Here is a 24,608-nt window from a genome sequence, read left to right as displayed (position 1 = left end):
AAGCTGTCTCAACTGCTGAGCAGATTAAGTAAACAGCACAAGTTCTCTGACTTGAGAGAAGACTTCTCACCCAGAACTGGGTGTGACAGCCTACACCTGTAATCCCAGGGTTCGGCAGGCTAAGGAAGGAGAAGTGTGAACTGGAGATCAGCCTGGGCTACACAGTGAGACTCCAGAAACAGTTTCAACAACAAATGTAACTTTACTTTTATCGCCTTTTCTTCTTGCTGGAGGGCAGGTACCTTTGTTCTAGAAGGATCCATTTCATAGTTCTCCCCAGCATGTTTTGGTGGTGACTTTTCCTTCTCTTGATTACCAGAGCCTGCCCCAGCTACCTCCCCAGACCACTCAGCTCCTGCAGAAAATATATCTGGTCATGAATAACATTCAGAGGAGGAGGAGGGAGAGGAAGGAGAGGAGGAGGAGGGAGAGGAAGGAGAGGAGGAGGGAGAGGAAGGAGAGGAGGAGGGAGAGGAAAGAGAAGAGGAGGAGGGAGAGGAAGGAGGAGGAGGGAGAGGAAGGAGGAGGAGGGAGAGGAAGGAGGAGGAGGGAGAGGAAGGAGAGGGAGAGGAAGGAGGAGGAGGGAGAGGAGGAGGAGGACTGGACAGGTCTTTGTTTCCTCCCACATCTGCATGAGCTGCCCTATAACTTTTGAGAGGCCACAGAGCCAAAGTGGAGCTCAGGCGCGCAGGCAGAGGCTGAGCAGGCACCGAAGGCAGTATCCCTGGCTTACTCAAGTTTCCTGTGGTCAAAGAGGGCTGACAAACAGAAAATGCTGCCAGAATTCGATCAAAAAAATCAACTTTGGAGCGACTGGAGTTTTGAGAAGGGGTGGGGAGAGAGAGCGTGAAGGAGCTGCAAACTCCATTAGCCTCATTATAAACGTGGGGCTCTGCCTTTCTTAACCAGTCTGCTCCACCACCTCAAGGGACCTGCCAAGGTTCTGTGAGTGGCATTGGTCTGGCTTGAGAGTAGGCCACCACAGACCAGAGCGGCTCCTCTATATCCCCATCAGACCCCCCCGCCTGCCCTGCCCCTGCCCTGGGACCACGCGGGGTCTCCCCTGGGCCTGCAAGGAGAAGCAGGGAAACATCGTGGCCAGGAGGGAGGGGGCTTTATTTCCTTACATCAGTCAGGTCCACAGGGAGAGCACAGGCCGATGAGTACAAACCAATTGCAGAAGGGAGGGGGATGGCAAACAGGCCCAGCACCAGGTGTTGCCCTTGGGCCCCCACGTCTGGTGGAGTGGTCGGGGTGACCTTTCTGGTAGGCAAGTGGCTGGGATGTCCAGACCACTCGCTGCTGTGTCTATGGTAAGTGTGTGGAACAGGGTTACAGACAGGAGGAAGATGACAAAGGGCCAGGACTCTGGTCTGATAAACCGATCAAATTGTCTCCCTTCTGTTGTGCCTACCGCAAGGCCTCGGTGCCAGACCTCAGCTGCTGGCCACACTGTGGGCAGGAAGGCGGAGGCGCTGGAAGCCATGGCAGGTGCAGATGGATCGGATCAGCTCTTAAATAAATGCTCATTGCACTTAATACTCCAACGAGGCTTGCCTGGTCCAAGCCAGGAGCACCCTGCTGTCACCCTCCCCACCCTGCCTCTTAAGAACCAGCGGCCCAGCTCTGCTCACCAGAGTGGCAGGCTGCGCGAGGAAGGACCTCTGGAGGAGTGAAGATGCAGAGGAGATTCCCAAGGCATCCTACAGGGCCCAGCTGCGAGAGCAGCCCCGCCCACTCTCTAGGATGCAGCTGCATGGAGGTTTGGGTATTTAAATTAAACAGTAAAAAGACAGCAGGCACTGAGAAGAGAAAGCCCTCACCCAGCGAAGGGGAGGTATTGCTGCTCCCTACTGACTCTTTCCCACAGGCCCAGCAACTTGGAGTGGTCCAGCAGGTAACCTATCCACCATCCCTGAGCAGGAGGCTGAGATGGAGGTTCTGCGACAGGCTCCATGAAGTGCCAGGCCAACCTGACACATGGTCCATGGTGGCCCAGGGTAGGAGCCAAGAGCATGGCATTTCGGAGGCAAGAGTGTGGAAGTTCCTTCTGCAGAGACTCCTCTCCCCCGCCCCCCGCGCCCACCTCTTCCACGTGGAGCTATCAGACACCCACAGCCTGGAAAGGCCCCCTGACAGAGAGCCGAGGCGTTTTCCATGCAGATCGGCAGTCAAACGGGGTTGCTGGGGTGCTGGGGTGGTGGTACCCCTCTGTTTCCTGGGAGAGGCTGTGAGGTGGGAGGGCTGTGAGCCGCTCCCCCGGGCTACGCATTGGTCTCTGTCATCTTGGCCTCTGTGTCGCTGTCACTCAAATATTTGTGGGAGAATCGGGCTCTACAGGTGCTGCCCACAGGCTCGTGCTCATCGTCTGAGGGGTCGGGGGCGAGGGACTTCCAGTGGCTGGTCGGGCTGCAGGGAGAGAGGAACAAGGTCAAGGCCAGATAATGCTTCTATTCTGGGCCGAACAAGGCTCCGTTCAAGACCCAAATGTTGCTGGGTCAAAAGGAGCCAACACTTTGCACTTGGAAAGCCTTTGAGACTGTCACGACACAGAGGCTGGTGGCAGCAGGGACCAGGCTTCCGTGAGCCTAAGAACCAGCTGCACGTTCCTGGCTCTTTCCTCTGAGATGCCCGGACCAGGTGAGTCTCCAGCTCCCTTCCCTCCGATGCAGGCAGTCCACAGACCACACAGATAAAGATTTGAGGCAGCTGAGTACTTGACGACAACTTGTCTGAGCAGGAAGTTCTCAGGCAGGTTAGCCCTGACAGGATCCCAGATCTGAACTATTATTTCCCCTAGTGAGGCTTTCCCTGGGCCTGGAAGCCTTCTGTCCTTGGCCATGGCATCCTCTGCTGGAAAGGGAACGGAGACTTAGGACAGAGACTGGCAAGACTTGTTTGAGGTGAGGCCAATGGGAAATGCCCTTAACTCCTTGGAGTCTTCATGAGGGCCCTGGCTCTGGAAGGCAGTGCCTCCAAAGATAGGAAGAAACAACATCCCCTGGAGGGAGGAGGAGTGTGACACCCAACAGAGCAGACAGGATTCACACTCTTTCTCAGAGCTCCTGAGCATCCTCTTGTCCCTACTGCCTCCACCACACGCACTGTAGTCTGACATCACACTAAAGAAGATACAGCCCAATGGGGCTTCCCCTCCTACTGGTACCCTGGCCTCAGCTGCATGCCCGAAGCACCTGCGCTCGCTCTCAGAGCCCTGCCTTCAGGTCCTTGAAACATTCTATGTGGACAAAGACGGTTTCTGCAATTGCTAGGCCTACTGTATTCTGAGCTGGAAACCCGAGGATGGCGCTTTATTTACTGGTCCTTTTAAAGTAAGGGCAGGAAGCAAATAGCATTTTAGGTTCTCTTAGAAGGAGCAGAGGAGGCGCAGAGGGAAAGGTACTATCACAGAGTCCTCCCTTTAGGAGGCACTGCCCTGAGCCCCCGAGGACCAGCGGTTTTCAACCTGTGAGCGGCAACCCTTTGAGGGTCACGTGTCAGAGATCCTGGCTAATTACGACTCACGACAGCAGCAAAAGTACAGTTATGGAGTAGCAACAAAAGTAATTGTATGGAGGTGGGTCACCACACCATGAGGAACTGGATTAAAGGGTGGAAGCATCAGGAAGGTCGAGAGCCACTGTCTTGGACTGATTGTTCTTATTCTTCCCAGAAATGTATGATGGAAAAGCTGCCTGGAAGGGAAGAAGCCCCTCGGCCAAGGCCATAGCCTAAACCTAAACCTGAATGTGAGCCTCAGCCTTGGGGCACTCTGCTGCTAGATTAGACAAGAGGACAACAAGACCAAACCTGGCGTCTCGTGCTGGCTGGGGGAGGGACTCGGGTATGCAAAGACAGGTCCCCGTGCCCCTGGTGGAAAGAAAGAGCCTGGGAAAATATATGTCCAATTATGCAAAATGGCTCAGCAACGGGGCAGTCTGGTTAATAGTTATCGTATTTCTCATGAATGAATTACCATTTTTAAGGGAGTCAGAATAGCACGAAACACACTTAATACAAACTAGACTCAACATAAATGAGTCTTACTGTGATGGCTCAGGAGCACTTTAAGGCCTTGCAGCATTTCCAGGACAGAATTATCAAGCTCAATGATAACTGTGCAACACAGAAAAAATGGGGGTGGGGGGAGGGTGGGAGGGTAGAGTGTCCACTGTAGCCTTGAGGGTTGTTTGAATCCTGAATTAGTGAGAGCTGGTTGTTTTCTTTTTCAACACGGAATTTCCGTGTTACGCCCTGCGCTAAAGGTTTGCTTTACAGTTAAGGAAAGACAGTAGGGCTATTCTGTGAGTAGAGGCCGTGAGCAGAGGCCAGGGCTGGGGTCCAGAGGCACAGCCCTGTGTGGTCTGCCGTTTCCATGCTTCATCGCTTCTCACAGCCCCCATCATTCCCACTGCCCAGACACCCAGGTAAACCAGGTCAGGTTGCTCTAAAGACACCACAAAGAGGCGGAAGGCAACCGAGGATGGGGTAAACTCTGTCCCTTGCTCCTCCATGCACTGAGGAGGCACAAGATCCCTTGCTCTCTTCCTCGAACTCTCTCTGGCCAGGCCTCCGTATGTGCCTTTATCGCTACCACCAAAAGTAGGGCCACCAGCAGGCAGCTCCGTCCCCAGAGCAAGAGCCAGGGCTGGCAGTGGGAACGTTTTAACTAAATTGTTTAAAAAGCATTCCTTCCTCACGAGCCAGTGTCTCCTGCCCAGTGCTGTCACAAACAATTTGGTACACAAGCTAATCCTGCTGGGAAAGCCCAGGGTGATGCCGCATTCTATGTTTTGGAATTCTTCCCTTGGTCCTTATCCTTAGGTGGGGGTTCTGTCCCCCCCCCCCCGACTTCTGCCTTTGCACAGTATATCTAGTTCAAAGGCAGTGGGTGCCAGTGAAGTCCTCCCTACCCCCCCCCCCCACTTTGCTTCATGTTAGCTGGCTAAACTCTACTTGGAGACTCCCCTACCAACAACTGACTCCGGTCCTCATAGTGGCGCAGTACAGGGTTTCCGGACCAGTGGTCTCTTTCTGTAGACAAAAGCAACTGAGCTACAGGTGAGAGGAGGCTGCAGAAACAGGCTTTCTCTCGTTATTCACTGTGCATGTGACTGTGAGCTAGAGGGATTCAGGTACGAAATCTGTTAGTCACCAGTCACTGCTGGAGTGGCCCAGCAAGGCACAGGCACTTGCTTCCTTCTGGGAAGAGGGACAGAAAGGCCTGGCCTTCTTCGTTTCTACATAACCCCCCTACACCGCCCCCCGGCCTCCACCCACCAACTGACTCCTCGTCCCGGGGTGCAGGGCCCTCTCAGCAAGGCTGCCAAAAGGAGGCTGAAATTGTAGGCCAAATATTTTGACTCTTATCTTTTCCCCAGATGGAGCTAACAAAGACCACAGACACTCCCTGCCCTCCCTTAAGTACCCAGAAGCCATCTGCCGCATGGGAAACAGAGCGTTGCTGAGACCAACAAGTAGTCTAGCCCAGGCCAGAGCCGCCATAAGCCTGGTCTGGATTCTAGCTCCATTTCCTTACTCCCACTTCTCCATCACTTCCCCTCCTCCCCTCCCCTGTGTCCAAATAGACAATGGCAACTTCTTCTTGCTCTACTCCTTCAAGGGATCCCGAACAGACCCCATTCACCAGACGCCCCCACGGCACAAGCATGCTACAGGTGTGTTAGTTCATGCGTCTGGGAAACAAATGTGGTGTGCCCCCCAGGTGGCTGCAGCACGGGGTTGTGCCTCCTGCTTGGACAGCATGGAGCACGTCCTGTGAGGGCGCCACTGGGCTGAAGCATGCTTCACACCAGCTCACAACAGGGGTGATTCAAAATGTCACCACCCACCGGGGAAGCTGGCGACAATGGGGTGCCAACGATTCAGGCTCTGCTTCTCTGTTGAAAGTGTGGGCACGAGGGCCTGACTGTTGCTACATCTCGTCCCCACAGGGAGAAGAGCTGGGGGAGGCAAGAGAGCGGGGTGGGGGTGGGTGGGGGTGTGCTGTCACTCAGCAGCTGCTAATTTCTATTCATTAGAACTCTTTAAAGATGAGCAGAGCTGAGGCGACGCCCACGTGTGGGCTGAGTGCGGGTGGGAGGGCTGGGGGGGGGGGCGTCAGGCATCTCCGGGGTCTACTGTAGGGTGTGGTGCAGCGTGGGCTGCAGCTTAAGATCCATGCTAGGGAGGGCGGTAGCAGAGGCGAGAGCAAAGCGCCTCCTCCGAGCTTACAGCCAAGGTAGCACATTGGCTAGTATACCCTTTTCTGGGTCCACCCTGTTGGGCGAGAGCCCTAAAAATGGGTGCTGGTGACCCCTACATGTCACCCTCATGCTCTGCGTGCAGTCATACGTAGAAGCAGGTCAGGCTAAAGGCATTAAACAGCTCCCATTGGCTCCTGGCAACCTGACTTCCCAAGTTTGTGTGACCTTGGCAGGTAACTTAGCCTCTCTGAGCCCTAACTTTTTTGTAAAACAGCTGAACAGACGTTTGTTACTGAAGTTACGGTAAAGATTAGTTCCAAAACCACGGCATAGGGAGGCTCGGGGCGAGGTCGGGGTTATAGTCCGACCATCATCAGGCAAATTCAGCGGACTGGGCTCAGGGCTCAGGTAGAGTCGTAGCCAGGAGGCTCTCTGAGGCCCACGAGGATGTAGTGGGAGCCCGAGGTGGTGGTTGGAGGGGCAAGGGAGGAGATTAGTTCACAAAGGGTGGGACACGCCATGCTGCCTCCACGCCAGGCCAGGCGGCACCTACTGCGCTAGTCACTCTCTGGCCGGTACAGGTAGCGCATCATCAGGCTGTCGACTTCTTTTTTTCGCTGCTTCTCTTCCTTCTTCGACCGCCTCCGTGGAGCTTGCCCCGTTTCCTCAACATCTGCGGTTGGGCCCCTCTTCACACTGGAGCGGCTGTGGCCCGAGACTGTGGAAGCACTGGATGAGGATGAGGAGGAGGACTCGGATTCGGTCTCTGTTTTCTTTCTTCTCGATTTGGATTTCTTCTTGCTCTTCCGAGAGCGCCCTTTCCTCCGCCGCTTGCGCTCTGTGGAACCTTCTGAGCTGGAGCTGGAGCTGGCACTGGAGCTGGGGCTGGGGCTGCTCCGTTTGCTCCTATGCTTGCTCCGGCTTTTGCGGCCACTACGCGAGACGTCCATGGCAGAGGCAGAGCGCCGGATGCTGGTGCTCCTTTCTGGGTACTCCAGTTGTGCATTCCGGGCACTCTGGATGCTCTTTCGGTCATCCTCCTCAGAGTCAGGCTCCAGGCTGCTCCGCTGGAAAGGCTCAGGTTTGTAGCTCAAGACCTCGTTAATGGCAGCCTCCAGATCCGGATCCAGGTAGGAGTGGCGGCTGACAGGTCTGATGCTGGAACCCTCTGCGACAGAGGCTGAGGCTGAGGAAGAGCCCCGCGGCTGGGGTGGCACAGACAGACTCCGGGCCAGCGACGGATGGCTGAACTGTGAGTGTGCCTCAGTGAGGGCCACACTGTCTCCATCATCCCACTCATCCAGGCAGCTCTGGCCGAGGGACAGCCGGGAGTCGGGGCTCTCCCGACCCAGGCCTGAGGCCCTGTTCCAGGAAGGGCTCATAGTCCTTGACAGGCTGTCGAGCCTGGATGTGCTGCGGCGGGAGCTGGGTGAGCCTGACAGTGAGAAGCTCAGCGAGGAGCGAGCCCTATCCTCCCCAGAGCCACGTGTGGCCGAGGATGCTCGGCTGACTGGGGCAGAGACGGTCGAGGCTCTGTCAAAGTCTGAGCCCCAGCGCTTCTCCAGACCCCGGCCAGTACGGCTCCCAGCCCCTGAGAAGATGGAGCTACAGTCATCTGCCTCCTCACACCTCCTGCCCTGGGCCTGGTCAGCTTCCTCCCTGGGGCCCACACGGGCCTTCCTGGTGGGTCTCTCAGGGGAGGTGGCAAGCTCACTCAGGGTGGTGAGGAGCGTGTCCTGGTCCCCAGTGCCCCCGATGGAGTCCTTCAGGGTGAGCCTCTTGCGGTAGCTGAGAGAGCTGAGTGCAGAGGTGGGTCTCTCCTCTGGCCCCTTGCCCTCCTTAGGGAGGCCGTTGAGAGCCATCCTGAGTGGAATGGGAGGCCCAGGAGGAGATACCCAGAGTTAATTAATGACAAGAGAGAGAGAGAGAGACAGAGAGAGAGAAAGAGAGACAGAGAGAGAGAGAGAGAAACAGAGAGAGACAGAGAGAGAGACACAGAGAGAGAGAGAGAGAGACAGAGAGAAGAGAAGAAGGGAGAGAGAGCGGCATTGACAAAAATAAAGACACAGGGGGAGGGAGGGAGGAGGAGAAAACGGCACAGCCCTGGCAAGGCGGTGGCAAGAGCATCCGACGAAATGAAGCAAAATAATTTGCGTCAGTGAAAATAGCTTCATGGAGAATGTCATGTAAATTAGACTATTGTTCTATTTCATCACTTTTCCCCCTCTAAAACGTTTAGTTCAATTTATTTCATTGTCAACTACCTGGAGCCTTGTGCCACACTGTGGTGAACGGCAGTGGGGCGGGGAAGGCAGCATTATCTGCAACAGCAAAATGTTGTTTGGCCGAATAAATTAAAGCAATTACAGGGGGCCCGCTGGGTACTCGTGGTGAGGGGCTGGGCTTGGGGGAGGGGCCTGGGGGGCAGCTGGAAAAGAAGAAGAGAGCTTTACTTTTTCTATCTAGCCTGCCTACTGTCTCTGGGGAGGCCAGGAAAGCAAGAAGGACCTCTGTGTGGGAGGGGGCGCAAGGCCATGGGTCAGGGAGGGATGCGAAGTGGGATTGGCTAGCAAGTCGGGGAGCAGGTCCCCCAAGATTAGCAGGTAAGCCTGGAGGGGTGGGTGATGAGAAGGTACAGAGGAAGGAGAGAGCAAGAAGAAGAGGACAGAAGGCAGCCACCCTGAGAACTGTGCTTGGGTGCGGCGGTGGCTCTATAGTGCGCAGGGATCCAGACCTGACCAGGACAGCCCTCTGCAGGCCTCTGGGACCCAGAGCCCCTAGGGCCCCACCCAAAGGTACCAACAGTTAGATGAAGATAAACCCAAACGGGAGGCATTACCTGGCTGAGTAGCTGGCCAGAGAAGTGTACGTGCGGCCTGAGGGGTGCACCTTTGGCACCAAGTCCACCATGACGGGTGGCGGAGATAGCCTTTCCTCCCCCCTGGAGGCCAAGTGCTCACCTGGAACTCTTCAAGCTGCCGTCATCAGAAGCTGCCTTAGAAGGTCCCTTGTTCTTTGACAACCAGGACTTGACCCCGTCGACCCGGTCCTCCAGCTCGGAGTCCACATCCGAGTCCCCCTCACTGTTAGGGCGAGGAGAGCAAAAAGGTAGGCAAAGGCCAGGCAGGTGAGGATCACTAGCTGGCCAGGATGGAGAGCAAGAAGGGAGCAGGGTGCATCTTGGGTAAGGATGGAGTGCGGGCGGCATGCGCATGAGTGAGTCAGGGAGAACAAGAACGGAGAGGTTAGAGGGAGCACATCACCCCACAAGGTGCCCATCCCTTCGCTTGGTAGGCCACACTGTGTGACGTGACGGCTGCAGAGATGATCCTCAGGGGCATGGGGGCACCACCTGGTCCATCCCAGGTACGAGCAGCAAGCTACTCAGCTGGCCCGGCAGAGGAGACTAAGAGGCGGGCCATCCACTCAGCGATCCTAGCCTTATGGCTCTTGGTTAAAAAGAAGTCCTTAGGGGCCGACGGCCGCGACAGCCTGAGTTCAATCCCTGGAAGCTATAAAATGCTCTCTAACTTCCACGCGTGTGCTATATAGCATGCCCTTATCCATCCATATACATATGTTCACACACACACAAATACATGTGTGTGCGTGTGTGTGTGTGTGTGTGTGTGTGTGTGTGTGTGTGTGTGTGTGTGAGCCTCAGACCATGGCTACAGATACCACTGTTTTCTATCTTCACTGTAAGAGCCAGGCTGCTAGACAAAAGGCAAAAGACGGGATCCATCACATGACCTTGGGCTAACTTGAACCTGGAAGGTTCTTTAGCTGCTAACAAGCAACACAAACCTAAGTTATCGATATACCAGCCATATCCTAGACCAGCCCTATGGTATCCCTGGCTCTCAGAGACAGAAAGCAGGGAGCAGGGCAGGAGAACAACATGAGACGGTGACACATCAGCCTTTCCTGAAGGCCTGGAGATGCCATCTAGATCCAAACAACCACAGAAAGCCCAGAGGGTCCCGAAAGTCTCCGAGAACGGTTCTAACTCTCCAGGTGTCCCCACTCCTCCCTCAGGCAGCCTCCAGCCCCTGCTCTCCGTTGCTACTGCGGACAGGCTGGCCCTGGGACCTGTAAGAAAGCCCCCAAAGAGCCGGGCGGTGGTGGCACAGACCTTTAATCCCAGCACTCGGGAGGCAGAGGCAGGTGGATCGCTGTGAATTCAAGGTCAGCCTGGTCTACAAAGCGAGTCCAGGACAGCCAAAGCTACACAGAGAAACCTTGTCTCTAAAAACCAAAAAAACAAAGTGGAGAGAGAGAGAGAGAGAGAGAGAGAGAGAGAGAGAGAGAGAGAGAGAGAGAGAGAGAGAGAGAAGAAAAGAAAAGAAAGAAAGCCCCAAAGAGTCTAATTCTGAGGATAGAGTCATGGTGACCCCCTCATGTGGGGGCATGGAGATGTTTTTTAAGTGCAAACGCTTTACAAATTCTGCAAAATGTCTGCTCCCTAAATTCCCCTGCTATGATAGGCTGAGATTTCCCCTTGATATAAATTCCCTTTCATCTGTGTCAACAGGAGCCGCCCTGGTCCTGAATTATGCTCTTGAATAAATAGCCACACAGGCACACACATGTTATAACCCAGGCATGTGCGCGCGCCGGCACACATACACATCAGAGGAAAGCACAGTTCTGGGGACCATGAGAAAGCCAGGCACACGGGAAAGGGGAACAAAGAGGCATATTTTATGGGCTTCCATCAAACACGGAATTATAACATGAGACAAGGCCTGCCAATGCCCCGGGTAAACAGGAGTTTAGCAGGCAGCCCCCAAACCACTAATGCAAGCTCTGTGCCCGTCCGAGCTTGGCAGATTTACTGTGGTGCATGGGTCCCATGGAACGCCAATACCACCTGATTTATACACCCGTGGAAAAAACCTCCCTCTGTAGCTTCAGAGCCTATAATTTATCACCGCCGTTCATAACCATATTGATTGCCTTTAGAAAGGAGGTGCTGTGTGCATCGCAAAATCTATGTCTACATGTTAAAAGTGTTTCTGTATAAATCTCCCTTAATACTGCACTGTTTACTGCTTTCATTAAGGTTATGGCAATAACAACTGTATCTCTAAGTAAATCGAAACATTATTTTTCTGCCCGCCTTAGCATGCTCGCTCGATAACCTGGAGATGCTGAGGAAGGAGAGCCGTCCTGCCATCAGTGGGACCTGCTTAGGTTCTCATGCACCTGCCTTGAGTGCACGCTGGGGTTTGTGTGTGTGTGTGTGTGTGTGTGTGTGTGTGTGTGTGCGCGCGCGCGCGCGCGCAGTCTGTATACCCAACTACGGCTTAGAGTATGATCTTCAATGCACATTTTATCAGCCCTCAGAGTTCCTTCTGTCCAAGGATGGCAGGATAGAACACACTAGGGACAGATTGAGGCCCCAAATACGAATTTTCTTCCTTAACACTCAGAGAAGCCCAGTGGGCCGAGATGCTGGCGTGCCTGCCCTCACCTTCCTTTTAGTTGCAAGCATCCAGACAGTGTGCAAGTTCTCTTCCTTAAATAATCAAGCCCGTAAACAAACTCCAGGGGCAGGCAGGCTCAGGGGGCAGTTGAAATTTTAAATGGTCGGAATTAAACCTCGTGTCAAATGCAATTTATGTCCAGGCTCATGTGCTATTAGTTAACTGGGAGCCGAATCACGGGGGAACAAACAAACGGAGACAGAACGGCAGGGGATATTAATTGTGTGTGACAACCAGGCTCCAACGGCCCTCTATCACTGTTACACACTATTACATTTATCATTAGCTCTCCCGGAGTCCTTTGCACGGCCGCCAGCCCATCCTGGACAGGGGAGGAGGCCTGCCAGGGAGGAAATTCAGTGCTATGCTGAAAAAACAACTTCCAAAAGCAACCCTTTCGAACTTGACAGAGGATCAGCAAATCCGCCAGAAGGCCTGCCCTTCCGCACCGCCCTTCTGCACCGCGTTCCAGCTCCCCCACCAGAAAGCGGGGACAGAGAAGGGCGTATGTCCTAGGCCTCCCACCACCTGACAGACATACCAACACAGATGTGTTCTCCCCACCACTACCACCACCACCAAGACCACCAACGCTGCCTCAGGTGCCCCTCAGGGAGCAAGGTAAACACAATAGATGCCACTCACCCTTCAGCCCTCATCTGCCTAAGGAAGGCAACAGATCCAACCCTTTCAGGCAGTCTGGGTTCCGAGAGCCCAGGCATGCAGGAAGATGCAGCCTGAACACTCCATGTCCCCACCCCATCCCCCGACCCCTGAGATGCGCCCGGGTGGCCATGTTTGGTTCCCAGAGAGGGGAGGCTGGAGCTTAGCCTGACAATGAAGCCTCACATCCTGGCTTCCGGGGCTATGAGGGTCAGTCTGGCCTTCTAGGAACACACTCCGGCCCAGCCTAAGGACAATCAGCGGTGTTAGCGTTAAAGACCCAGCTAGAGAGAGTGTGAGGAGGCTGTGTCTGCATGCAGCATGCAGCAGGGGCCCCTGCAGGAAACCCTGTGTTAGGGATGGTTAGACACCCACGGAGAGAGGCAAAGAGCAGATAGCTCTGGTCCTCACAGTTTATTCTTTCTTTTCTGATACTTTGTCACCATATCCTGCAAACTGGAAACAGAAAGAAAATGGTGGGCCAAGGGGCCAGGAGGAGCAGATGGAGAAGTCAGTGGACAAACTGAGTAGGACCCGCCTCCATGGCTCTTTCTTCAGTAAGTGACATCATGGCTGGCTGAGATCGGGTAGAAGTGAGTAATAGAACCCTCAGAACCAGGCCTGACTCGCTGCAGCACTCACTGGCAAAGGAGCAAGCTTCCTGGGCTGCCCTGCCCTGCTCTGCCTATAGGAAAGGTCCTGACCCTGAGACAGGAAGTGTGTGTGTGTGGGGGGGTGCGCTCTGGGATGTACCTAAGTGCTGGCCCCACCCCCACATCCCTGGGCCACTGGATTTGCCACTTTCTCCTCCTCACCCCAGGACTACAAATCTCTCTCACGTCCTCCAAAAACCATTCCCTGGGTGGGTTTTATGTGAGAAGATCTCTAACACGGTTACAAGGCACCATGGGTCTTAAATCTCCACTCCCTCTAGAGCAGGGCAGGCTCCGCCGGAAACGCAGCTAAACACGGGAATAACTCATGGCGAGCAGGCAACACCAGAGCCAGGGCTTTGGGAAGCCCAGGGAGGCGAGACCATGCCACCCGCCTCACCCCCACACTGTCAGCCTCTCCCTCCAGGGTCTAGCTAGCACAGGGAGGGTGACTCGGTAGTGTGGCTGTGGTCACCTGGGCGTGAAATGGCACAGACTCTGCTGCGGCTCACCTGTTGATAAGGTCTTCGTTCCCGTCGCTCTCCATCTCGTCCTCAATGGCGGCTTGCAAGTCCCCAATGCGCTTGAACGCCAACTTTAGGTCAGCCTGCAGGCTCTGGTTCGCGGCTTCCAGGCTCTCAAGGTCCATCTCCTAGGAGGAGGGGTCTAGTGTACAGGAGGGCCACAGCGCCCCCTAGCATCTCTGAGGGGGCCCGCAGCAAGTCACTCCCCGCCAGGCAGGAGCTACCCTGGTGCTATTCTAGGTTGAGGGGGCTCTCTGCCTCACCTGATGGAAACTTCTGGGGCCATCCTTGACTCTCTTGCCTGTCCCCCACCAAAGCCCAGGGTGAGGCGAGTGTATACTTAGCAGGACTTGGCGGAGGGTACTGGAATGCCCCACACAGCGCGGGGTGGGGTGGGCCTCGGAGGGCCTCCAGTTTGGGACCTATGAGGAGCAGGACATTACCAGCTCATGTTTCTTGCGGCTGGCCTCGGCTTCCTTCCTGGCGAGCTCGCTCATCTCCTCCTTGGTGTCACGGAGCTGCCGCTGGAGCCTCTTGTTCTGTTCCTTCTCCCGGGTCTCCGCTGCAGTGCGCTGGTCCCGTTCCTCAGTCAGCTTCTCCAGGTTCTCCTTGAGCCGGGTAGCCAGGCTCTGAGTGAGCAGGGTGAAAGAAGACAGACCGGCGGGTGGGTTATCAGGCAGACAGGCCGACAGGCAGGGTTTGGACTAGGAAATCTGGCCAAGCTCTCGCCCTGCTACTCAGTCATGGCTAAGAGATGTGAGTGGTTCGGTCACTTTTTTTTTTTTTTTCTGGTTTTTGAGACAGGGTTTCTCTGTGTATCCTTGGCCATCCTGGACTCACTTTGTAGGTGCACATGTGTGTAGGCCAGAAGTCAACCTGCATTATTCCTTAGGCAGCATCTATCTTGTCCTTTGAGATAATGGTCTCTCATTGAGACCTTAGAGCTCACCCATCAGGCTGTCTGTCTGTCTGTCCAGCAAACCCCCGATGATCATCCTGTCTTTGCTCCCCAGGGCTGGGATTATAAGCAAGTGCAGCTACACTTGGCTTTTTTTTTCTTTTCTTTGGTTTTTCGAGACAGGGTTTCTCTGTGTAGCCTTGGCTGTCCTAGACTCACTTTGTAGACCAGGCTGGCCTCGAACTCACAGCGTCTGCCTCCTGAGTGCTGGGATTAAAGGTGTGCGCTAGCACGCCCGGCTACACTTGGCTTTTTACATACATGGTGAGCAGACTTGGTTCCTCATCTATGTATGCAAAGCACCTTGCCAACCAATCTGTCTCCCTAGCCCCTTGCTGTCTGTCAAAGGCGGGAGAGGACACCTGTATCGAGGGGCCTTTGGAGGAGGCAGTCCGGAAGAGGAAGGGCTATGGTTACCATTGTTACTGCAGAGACCTGGGCAGAGGCTGGCCTGTCATGTAAGTGTCCCCATGGCCATCAGGGGTTTTTCAGAGATGCTGAAGTGTTCAGGGGTAGCTGGCTCCACTGAGAGGACTTGATTAAAAGACTCAGGCAGAGCTATCTCTTTCGCCCCCCCCCCCCCCAATCTGTCTCCTTCAGAAACAGGGACATGTTTTCCCTGCCAGCAGTAGGATGCTAAGCAGGAAGTGATTTGGAGCAGAGGCAGAGTGTGGAGGGAGGACGGAGTCAGTGTCCAATGTGGTTCTACCACTGACTGCCACCAGTCTGTGTCTGTAAAGTGACAGGCCCAGGCTACAGGGTCACTCGAGGTCATTTGTATTTAACTCTGATGAGTCCAAACCACAACATTGCCTTTCTAAGTAGAAGGGACTCTGAGGATAGCCTGAGAGATAAGTAAGGTGACAAGTGCCGGGCGCAGAGCTAAGCTGCTCTTCTGACCCCTAACAGCAGCATAAACCCTTTCCTGTATGTGACGTGGGGACTGAAATGTGACCAACTGCCTTGGAGTCCTGAGGGCAGAGAATAAGCCTCTAAGCCCCCTCTAGCTCTCTCTGGTTTTCCATGTTGGAAGTTCTGCCCATATTTCTTTCCTGTGTCCAGGCTGGTACTGGCCTTGGCTGCTCTCTCCTACAGCCTGCTCTGCTCTGCTGACAGAGGGACTGGTGGGGGGAGGGAGAGGGGCAACAGAGAAGCTCCCCATTCACCACCATGAACATGTTCCCAAGCCTGCCTGGAAAGATGTCCATAAGCTCGGAAGGAGAAGAGCTTCAAGACAGGACTACCGGTGACCACTCAGAGACGCCGTTGTAACGCCTCTCTCTGTCACACAAGGAGGACCGGGGCATGCAGGCTACAGGAGACCGGAAGAGCAAGGGGCTGGGGTGGAGTATGAAGAAGCCATTGTGGAGACGGAGGGATCAAGGCATGATGAAAAGAGGCCAACCGAAAGGGGAAGTTCAAAGAAAGAATGAGCCGGGTGGTGGTGGCACACGCCTGTAATCCCAGCGCTGGGAGGCAGAGTCAGGCGGATCTCTTGTGAGTTCGAGGCCAGCCTGGTCTACAAAGGGAGTTCAGGACAGCCAAGGCTGGTACACAGAGAGACCCTGGAGAGGGGTGGGGGCTGGTTAAGGAGAGAAATGAAGACATTGGAAGAGAGTAAGGGAGATGGTAGGACGGTAATAGAGAGAAAAGAAAGGAGAAAAGCAGAGCTGGGAAGGGTGGCAAGAAGTGAGGGAAGAGATGTAAAAAGGAAGAGGAGAAGAGGAGCGAGCCATGAGACAAGAACAGACTTCAGCCCTTGGAGCAGTGGTGCCATCCGCTGCATATTTATGAGCCTACCAGAGAGTGAGTGAGGGGGACAGGAGGGGGAGCGCGTGGCAGAGGAAAATATGAAGACGAAGAGCTAAGCTGCTCTGGTCCCTTGGCAGAAAGCAGGAACGAATACAGAATGTAAAACAGGCAGGCTCGGTGGCAGCAGCAGCAGCAGCCGGGGCCCAGAGAGCAGGCCAGGCAGGTGGGAGGGGAGCTCCCACCCTGTCAGCTGGCCTAGCAGCTTGGCAGAGGACTCTGAGGAGTGTCCCTGGCTTGCACAGCCCCTCGGAGCATGCGTGGCTCCAGCAGAGGGACGGCGCACGAAGCTGAGCCCACCTCCAGACGCTTCGCTTGGGTCTTTTCGAACTCCAGGCGTGTCTCCAGCTCCCTGATCTTTGCTTCCTGCCTGCTGACGAGGGACTTGTCCACCATGGACTGTTCCAGGAACTCCACCTGGCTCTGCAGGGCTTGTAGCTGGGGGGAGGGGGGCGGGGGGAGGGAGGAAGAAAAGAAAGAATTGAGCCCAGAATGAGTCCAGAAAGGGAGGGCAGGGGCAAGTCTGGGGTAGGCCACATCACCATGGTGACTAGAAGGCTGAGGCAGGGAGAGATACAGAGAGGAGGGTGAGAGGAGCTCCCTGCCACACGCAGCAGAGGCACCCCCACCTGCCCCTGCACTTGGCGCTGATGTTGCCCTTCTGAAAGGACCGAGAGGGAACGAAAGCGTAAAAGCAAAGCAGCTGAAGTCAAAGCATCTACCACGGTGATGTGGCTCCAAGCCTAGCTCCTCCTGCCAGTCCACCCTGCCCTGTGGCTTCCTGTGGTAGAGAGACACACTCCCCCCACACCATACTAGGAGACCAAGGCTCCACCCCTGGCTCCCACTCCCGGGGCGAGGAACCCAGGGTACCCACCTTCTCCTGTAGCTCTTGCTTCTCCTTGTTGGATTCTTCTAACTGAGCCTGGAGGTCGTTCATCTGTGCCATGTCCCGGGAGGCCTGGGAGAGGAGGGGGAGAATGTGGAAAAGGCTTCCCCAAAACACAAATTCAGCCCCTTCCTATTGCGAGCCAGGGCATTTAGACCTCTGTCTTTCCAAAGACGTGTCTGCAGTCAGGTGTGGCGGAGCATGCCTTTAATCCCAGCACTCAGAGACAGAGACAGGCAGATCTCTGTGAGTTCGAGGCCAACCTGGTCTACATTGTAAGTCCCAGGTGGCCAGAGCTACATATTTGTTTTGTTTTGTTTTTTGTTGGTTTTTTTCAAGACAGGGTTTCTCTGTGTAAGAGCCCTGGCTGACCTGGAACTCTCTTTGTAGACCAGGCTGGCCTTAAGCTCACAGAGATCAAAGGCCTGCACCGCCACGCCCAGCTTATTTTATTTTATTGTTTTAAATGTCTAGCCGGGGATCTCTGAGGCGGCCCAGGGGCCGGTTGCTATGACATCATTCCTGGCAGGGTACCTGGGCCACGGCTGCCTTATGCTTCTTCATCAGCTCATTCATGTCCTCCTGATCCTCTTCTAGCCGGTTCTGAATCTCGTTTTTCTCACGTTGAAGTCGGCTCAGCTGCTCCTCCAGCTGGACAGAGGCAGGGGTAGATCAGAGGGCATCAGGCCTGTATCTGCAGGCCCGGGGGTGACAAGTCCAAACCTGTCCCACCCATGCCACCTCTCTCAGTGAGAGAAGGAGGTGATGGCATGTTGGAGTGGGTTCCAGAACCAGCAAAGTTGGCTGATGGGTTCTGGGCAGGGAGATGAGGGACAGCTGTTTGTGTGGGACACGCAGACCCTGGGCTTCTAGGTGCTAAATGACAGCTGCTTTCCCGCAGCTCTTTCAAGGCTAACGAGAAGGTAAAATTGTGACCATAACAAATGACCCATCATCTTGGTACATCAACCTGACTGCCATGCACTCTGCCCGCATCAGGCCTTGGGGAAAGGACATCCCCTGGCTTGGATTTTGTTCACCCTGGGGATGGTCCACTCTTGGGTCATCCAGCTCTCCCAGCCTGGCGGGGGGGGGGGGGGGTGGGGGGCGGGGAGAGACAAGCACCAGCAGCTTCAGGAAATGAATGAATCTATTAGCCTGTAATTCCAAACCAAAATGACTGCGTTGGCTCCTTCTCTGCCCAATCCATCTTCTTACTGGGCTGTGGGGAGCTGGGGAAGCCTCCGCCAAGAAATTTATTAACTCAGATTTAAATAAAATGGTAATTTTATAACAGCCTTTTTTAACACAATTAAGGCATTTGAATTACTCACCTGGAAACTGCTGAGGAGCACAAATGTCACAAGATAAATCAAGCCTGGGAGATTGGCATCTCTCAACAGCAGGGTGACTGACTAGGGGCCACGAAGCCAACAGCTTCCTCTCCTACTGACTCCCGGCCTGATGAGGTACCGGTGGCCACATCCCAGGAGTGACTACTTAGCGATGGATGGGCCGTGGGAGAGGTGGGGAATTAAAGGGGAGGCATTAAATAAAAGCCCTAATTAGCTGCCGCTTGGGCTTGTCAGTGGGCTGGGCAGTGGGAGGGAGAGGGAGCCTAGCCTAGCCATCCTGTCCTCTTCTGCTAATCTTGAGGCACCTGCTTACATCCCTCAGCCACATTAGCTGCCTTTATTTATGATTCCAGGGCCTGCGGCCAAGCTCCCAGAGGCAGGTGGTTAACAGGGAGATGTGTACCCTGGCTGGCTCCCTTCTTCTGCCAGCCCTCCCCCCTCTCAAGACTCTGCTCCGAGTGGGGGCGCAAAGCGGAGGAGGACGGGCGGGGGAGGGGAGCTGGAGGGGGAGTGTTCTATCTTGCAGAAGTCTCTGGCATGAGAGGAGCTGTGCAGGGTCGGGGGTGGGGGTGGGGGTGGAGAGGGTGAAGACAGCTCCCGACACCGCCCCACTCTCCCCTTCCCCCCCCCCCCCCCCCCCCCCCGGTGCCCAGCCCTGCCCCAGACACTCTGCCCCTCACCGCTGCCTTGGCTTTGGCAATATCGTCAATCTGCAGGTGCAGGTCCTCCATCTCCACCTCCATTGCTTTCCGTGCTTTTACAGCAGCTGCACAGGTGAACTCCGACTCTTCCAGCTGGACACAGAGCCACCCCGGCCCAGGGGAGAAACATCAGCCACACCCTGGGGCACAAGGGCTGTACAGGGCACTGGCTCACAGCGGTGGGGTGGTGGTGGTGGTGGTGGTGGTGGTGGTGGTGGAAGGGGTTCAGGCACTCTCTCCCCACCCTCCTCTGCCTCCTCCTCCCCCTCCTCCTTGCTCCTTCCTCTTTCTTCTTGAATGGCAGTCTGAGAGCCACAGCTGTGCTGTGGTGCACACATTGCTCTGTCCTCCAGCAGGCATGAGGCCCCAGTCATACCACCCGAGGGCCTGGCAGCCAAGCTGTAGAGCAGACACAGGCCCGCCCTGGGGAATCTAGCTGCTCAGAGTGGCTTGTCCTCATATTCCGGCCACCTTCCTTTCTAAGAACTTAAGAGCCGGCAAGAGGAGTGAGCGAGTAGTACAGAGCCGAGCAGATGAGCTTCCTGGGCACCCCTGGGACAGCGGATGCAACCGAGCAAGGCACCTGGTTCTTTAGCTGGGCAATCTCCCTCTTGCTGGGGGCGTTGTTCTTTAAGTGGTCCAGCATGATCTGGGCATCCGCCAGCAGCGCTTTGGTGCGCTTCAGGTCTTTCCTCAGCCGCTTCTCTGATTCGAAGTCCCGCTGGTTCACCTAGAGGGGACACCATCCAGGAAGACGCTGAGCTCCACCGTGAGATGGAGTGAGCAAGGATGCTCTGCCGGGCGGGGGGGGGGGGGGGGGGGGGGGGGCTATCGGATCATGCGGGCTAATGAGAAAGTCCTGGATGATGGACGGTGCCCCTCGTCGACCCCTGCGATGTGGTACCCGCTGCAGTGCACCACCCCATCCCTAGCTCAGTGGACCGAGGTAGCCGTAGGGGGTCCCCACGCACCTGGTCACTGAGCGTGGAGAGCTTGCTCTCTAGCTCCCGCTTTTCCCGCAGCGCCTTCTGCTTGTCTTCGTACTCTTCCTCAAGTTGCACTTCCATCTGTTTCAACTGCAGAGTGATGGGGACAGAGGCCCATTGCCCTTTTTGTGCAGGGCCAGGAGAGGCCCCTTCGCATGCTGTGCCTCATCCCAGAACCACGGGGCACGGCTGAGTGCTGGATAGGGTCAGCTGGCCACAAGCATCTACTAGAGCCACAGTAGACGCCATACAGAGTCGGGAGTGTGGCGACCTGTCCGGCTAGGCTGGCTGGCGGTGGAGCACGTGAGCGGCTGCTCCTTGACATGGCAGCTGAGGAGCCACTGTTCTTCAGGGACCCAAGCTTTTCCACAGACTGAAAGGCTAAGCCTGAGTCTAGACTCAAGCAAGACCCGAGTCCCAAGAGAGGAATTACTGGTCCAGAATTAGCAGCAGAATACAGGGGGCTAAGGTGGGGGGGGGACAAAGCCCCTCACTTTAAAGCGGCGATAAAGGGCAGGTCTATATACCGGCCTAGGAAGAGCCCAGATGCCGTACCTTCTTCTGGCATGACTGCCGGGCCTCTTCCACCTCCTCATCACGACTCTCCATCTCCTTGGAATGGGTCTGTCTCATCCTCTCCATCTCCATCTCCAGGCGCAGCTTGGCCTGTGGGTTGGGAGTCAGTCAGGACTAGGTTCCTTTCCCTACAAGGCCCTGCCCGAAGTGCACACACACCACCATCCCCGTTCTCTTTGCCCGCTCAACGTCACCAGGGAAGCTGCAGTGTGCCACCTAACTACTAAATGCCTGGCTCAGGCTCGGGAAGAGGCTGGGAGGTGGAGATGATCTTGAAGCTGCCCCTTCCTGAGCAGTCCGCCCCCCCTGCCCCGCCCCCCAACAGACTTGGCTGTTTAGTCACATGCTGGGTTGGCTCCTGGTCCTCTGGCTGCATTATCTCCTTTATTCTTTCCTTACTAGCTCCAACCCAGATCTGTGAAAAAGTTCTATGGTAGCTTCACTGTCTTTAAATGTGCTCACACAACAGTTTTTGAGGAGGTGAATGTGTGATTGAGAGAATGCATGCATGCATGAATGAATGAACGAATGTGGCCCCTGCCCTTCCCTGGCCTGTGCTAATGATGGGGACACCAAATGTGGCCCCTGCCCTTCCCTGGCCTGTGCTAATGGTGAGGGCAACAAATGTAGCCCATGCCCTTCCCTGGCCAGTGCTAATGGTGAGGGCACCAAATGTGGCCCCTGCCCTTCCCTGGCCAGTGCTAATGGTGAGGGCACCAAATGTGGCCCCTGCCCTTCCCTGGCCTGTGCTAATGATGAGGGCACCAAATGTGGCCCCTGCCCTTCCCTGGCCTGTGCTAATGATGAGGGCACCAAATGTGGCCCTTGCCCTTCCCTGGCCTGTGCTAATGATGAGGGCACCAAATGTGGCCCCTGCCCTTCCCTGGCCTGTGTTAATGGTGATGACAACAAATGTGGCCCCTGCCCTTCCCTGGCCAGTGCTAATGGTGATGGCACCAAATGTGGCCCATGCCCTTCCCTGGCCTGTGCTAATGGTGAGGGCACCAAATGTGGCCCCTGCCCTTCCCTGGTTTGTGCTATTGGTGAGGGCACCAAATGTGGCGCCTCATCCCTCCCTTGGTCGGCCCCCCTGGTACCTGCTCCAGCATCTGGATACTCCCCGCCTGCTCATCCAGCTCCTCTTCCTGATCTTTGACCTTGGCCTCCAAGTCCCGGAGCTGCTTCTTGACCTTGGCCAGAGAAGCCTCATCCTTGGACTCTTGGGAAGAGATGTCCTGAAGCTCAGCCTCCAAGGAAACGACCTTCTGGGTAAACCCTGCAATGTCCGTGTCTTTTTCCTAGAGCAAAAAGGAAGGTGAGGTTGGCACAGGCTGTCCCCGGGCCTTGGGGGAGATGGAGAAGGAAGTGTGTGGGGTGGGGTGGGGTCAGTCCTGGTACCTCCAGCTGCTGTTTCAAGCTGAAAGCCTCAGCCAGGAGCATGTCCTTCTCCCGCTGAAGTTTCTCCCTTTGCAGCTTCTCTCTCTGGGTCTCCTCGTGTGCCTGGGAAAGTTCGCTGTCAAACCTGTGCGGGAACATGGTGGCCTCGTCAGAAGGATAAAGTCTAGGTCCCGGGCACCCAGCAACTGGCAGAAAGTGGTACCATAGATAGAGACGAGACCCCAACAGGGCTGGGGTGGGTGACGGCAGCAACTCATGCGGTTATAGCCTGGGTACCTGCTGACGTGGACTTACAGACCACTGAGGCCCTGTGGAGCACTCAGTGCTTCACCAAGTGGGCCTAAGAGGGTTCCACGCACTGCTTATGGGAAAGAGGTAGGCCAAGCCTTGCCTCCGGAGACAAATCTCACTATTCTCCAACAGATCAAGGAATAAGGTGCCAGGGTGAGAGCAGAGCGGCAACAGACTGAGCAGAAATGATGTTTGGTTTGTACAACTCACTCTGTATCCGACTCAGCCACTGCAGGTACAGCTGCTGGCTTCTACCCTGCCTCTGCCATCTGCCTCTGGCTGGTGACACCCACCTCTGTGGTGACCAGAGTCACCCCCAAGGCACCCCAAGCTGAGCTGGACAGCATTCCGGCCAGACCCAGCTGGCAATGTGCTCTAAGAGGTACTCCAGGGCTGGAGAGATGGCTCAGAGGTTAAGAGCACTGGCTGCTCTTCCAGAGGTCCTAAGTTCAATTCCCAGCAACCACATGGTGGCTCACAACCATCTATAATGAGATCTGACGCCCTCTTCTGGCCTGCAGGTACGCATGAAGACAAAGCATTCATAATATAGAAAATCAATCAATCAATCAGTCTTCTCCCCCCCCCCCAAGACAAGATTTCTCTGTGCAGCCTTGGCTGTCCTGGACTCACTTTGTAGACCAGGCTGGCCTCTAGCTCACATCGATCCGCCTGCCTCTGCCTCCCGAGTGCTGGGATTAAAGGCGTGCACCACCACTTGGTCTGGAGCCACCTCCTTTACTCCTTTCCTCTCCTTCCTTCTGTTTCTCACCCAGTGACTCTAAATCAGGTGCAAATTGCTGAAATCCCTCTTACACTTTCCCTGCGTAGTGAATCAGGGCCCTGTGGAAACTCCACAGCCCACCCCGCCTCCACCCCACAGCAGAAAAAAGGTAAGAACTGCGGGCAGCCATAACCTAATAAGTTGCACGGCGGGGAGTGCAGCGAGGTGGTAACTAGGCCAAGATGGCACTGTTATTGGGGTGCTCATGAAGGAGGGGTTTCTGCGAGGTGTCAAAGGTCAGAGTGGAGTTAAAGAATGTAGGAAGTGGACTGCCTGGCTGTCCTGGGAGGGGCAGAGAAACCCTCCGAGCCCCTTGCTCTTCCCGGAGTAACAGAAAGCAGTCAGCAAGGAAGGAGACAGGGAGCTGGGGACACATGAGGTAATCCATCACTTGAAGGAGTCGGGGGTGGGGGGCTCTGTTCTGCCCCTCTCACTCCCAGGGTCGTGGGGTGAGGTTACCCTTCACAAAGGTAATTGGTACCTTTATAGGAGCTGGCAGAGGGGGAACAGGCGCTGTTCCTGCTCCCTTGGGGCACCCCACTGTTCCCAGGGTGTGTGGGCTTCCTCACGCTGCTAATAAAGGCATCCCATTCCGTCCCCAGCCAGGGAAATTAATTTAGATTGGATTTTCTCCTATGAGGGCTGCCCCCCCCCTTTGTGTCATTACCATAATGAGATGGAAGTGGCACGGTAGTTTAATGACATTAGTCAGGAGACTATGTTTGTGGAGTAGAGGCAAGTGAGAGCAACTCAGGCAGAGCGGGGCTGTGGGGCACAAGGGGCAGGGACGGGGACCCGTGGTTCTGGACTTGTCCTTTGGGACAGGTGACATGTTCACTATGAGTGGGAACCTGCCATGACCTCGTGGGAGGTCAGAAGTGAGCCAGTTCCACGTGCCGGCACCAGCGGCCACGCAGGGGAGGCTTTTGGGCGAGTGCAGGTCCTGTGGCTTGAAGGGCCCCCTAGAGGCCAGGGCAGGGCCACCCACCTCTTCTGCTTCTTCTCCAGCTCATGGTTTCGGACCTGCTGGCCCTCCAGGTGCAGCTTGGTGTCTTGCAGCTCACCTGTGAGCCGTTGGCACTTCTTCTTGAGCTGCTGTAGCGCCCGCTGACTCTCGTCACTATCTGCTTGCAGGTCCCCAAGCTAGAGGCGGAGAAAGGGTGCGTGGTTGGCTGCCACCAAGAGACCGGGGGTGCAGAGTGGGGGTTGGGGGTGGAGGACGAGATCAGGGACGTGCTCAGAGGCTACGATGGGATACCCTAACGGTAGTTGCTAGTCGTCTCTTCAGGACTGGCTAACTAATACACCACTTCCCCTGTTCCTCCC

General features: G+C 55.5%; 1 protein-coding gene across 1 annotated transcript in view; it reads right to left on the bottom strand.

Annotated features, from left to right (window-relative positions):
- Nucleotides 1-2,214: 2,214 nt before the first annotated feature.
- The window catches only part of Myo18a (myosin XVIIIA), a 107,711-nt gene continuing 85,317 nt past the window's right edge, over nucleotides 2,215-24,608 (bottom strand). Inside the window, 14 exon segments of the mRNA XM_051158025.1 lie at nucleotides 2,215-2,409; nucleotides 9,167-9,289; nucleotides 13,524-13,663; nucleotides 13,979-14,164; nucleotides 16,603-16,740; nucleotides 17,180-17,263; nucleotides 17,726-17,842; nucleotides 19,227-19,340; nucleotides 19,831-19,977; nucleotides 20,219-20,323; nucleotides 20,789-20,899; nucleotides 21,907-22,107; nucleotides 22,208-22,331; nucleotides 24,271-24,425. Coding sequence (XP_051013982.1) covers nucleotides 2,265-2,409; nucleotides 9,167-9,289; nucleotides 13,524-13,663; nucleotides 13,979-14,164; nucleotides 16,603-16,740; nucleotides 17,180-17,263; nucleotides 17,726-17,842; nucleotides 19,227-19,340; nucleotides 19,831-19,977; nucleotides 20,219-20,323; nucleotides 20,789-20,899; nucleotides 21,907-22,107; nucleotides 22,208-22,331; nucleotides 24,271-24,425 — 1,890 coding nt within the window. The 3' untranslated portion in view covers nucleotides 2,215-2,264.

Source organism: Acomys russatus, chromosome 16 (assembly GCF_903995435.1).
Source record: "Acomys russatus chromosome 16, mAcoRus1.1, whole genome shotgun sequence".
NCBI classification, from domain to species: Eukaryota; Metazoa; Chordata; class Mammalia; order Rodentia; family Muridae; genus Acomys; species Acomys russatus.
Note: the sequence above shows the minus strand (reverse complement) of the source record. Positions and strands in the feature narration are given on the sequence as shown.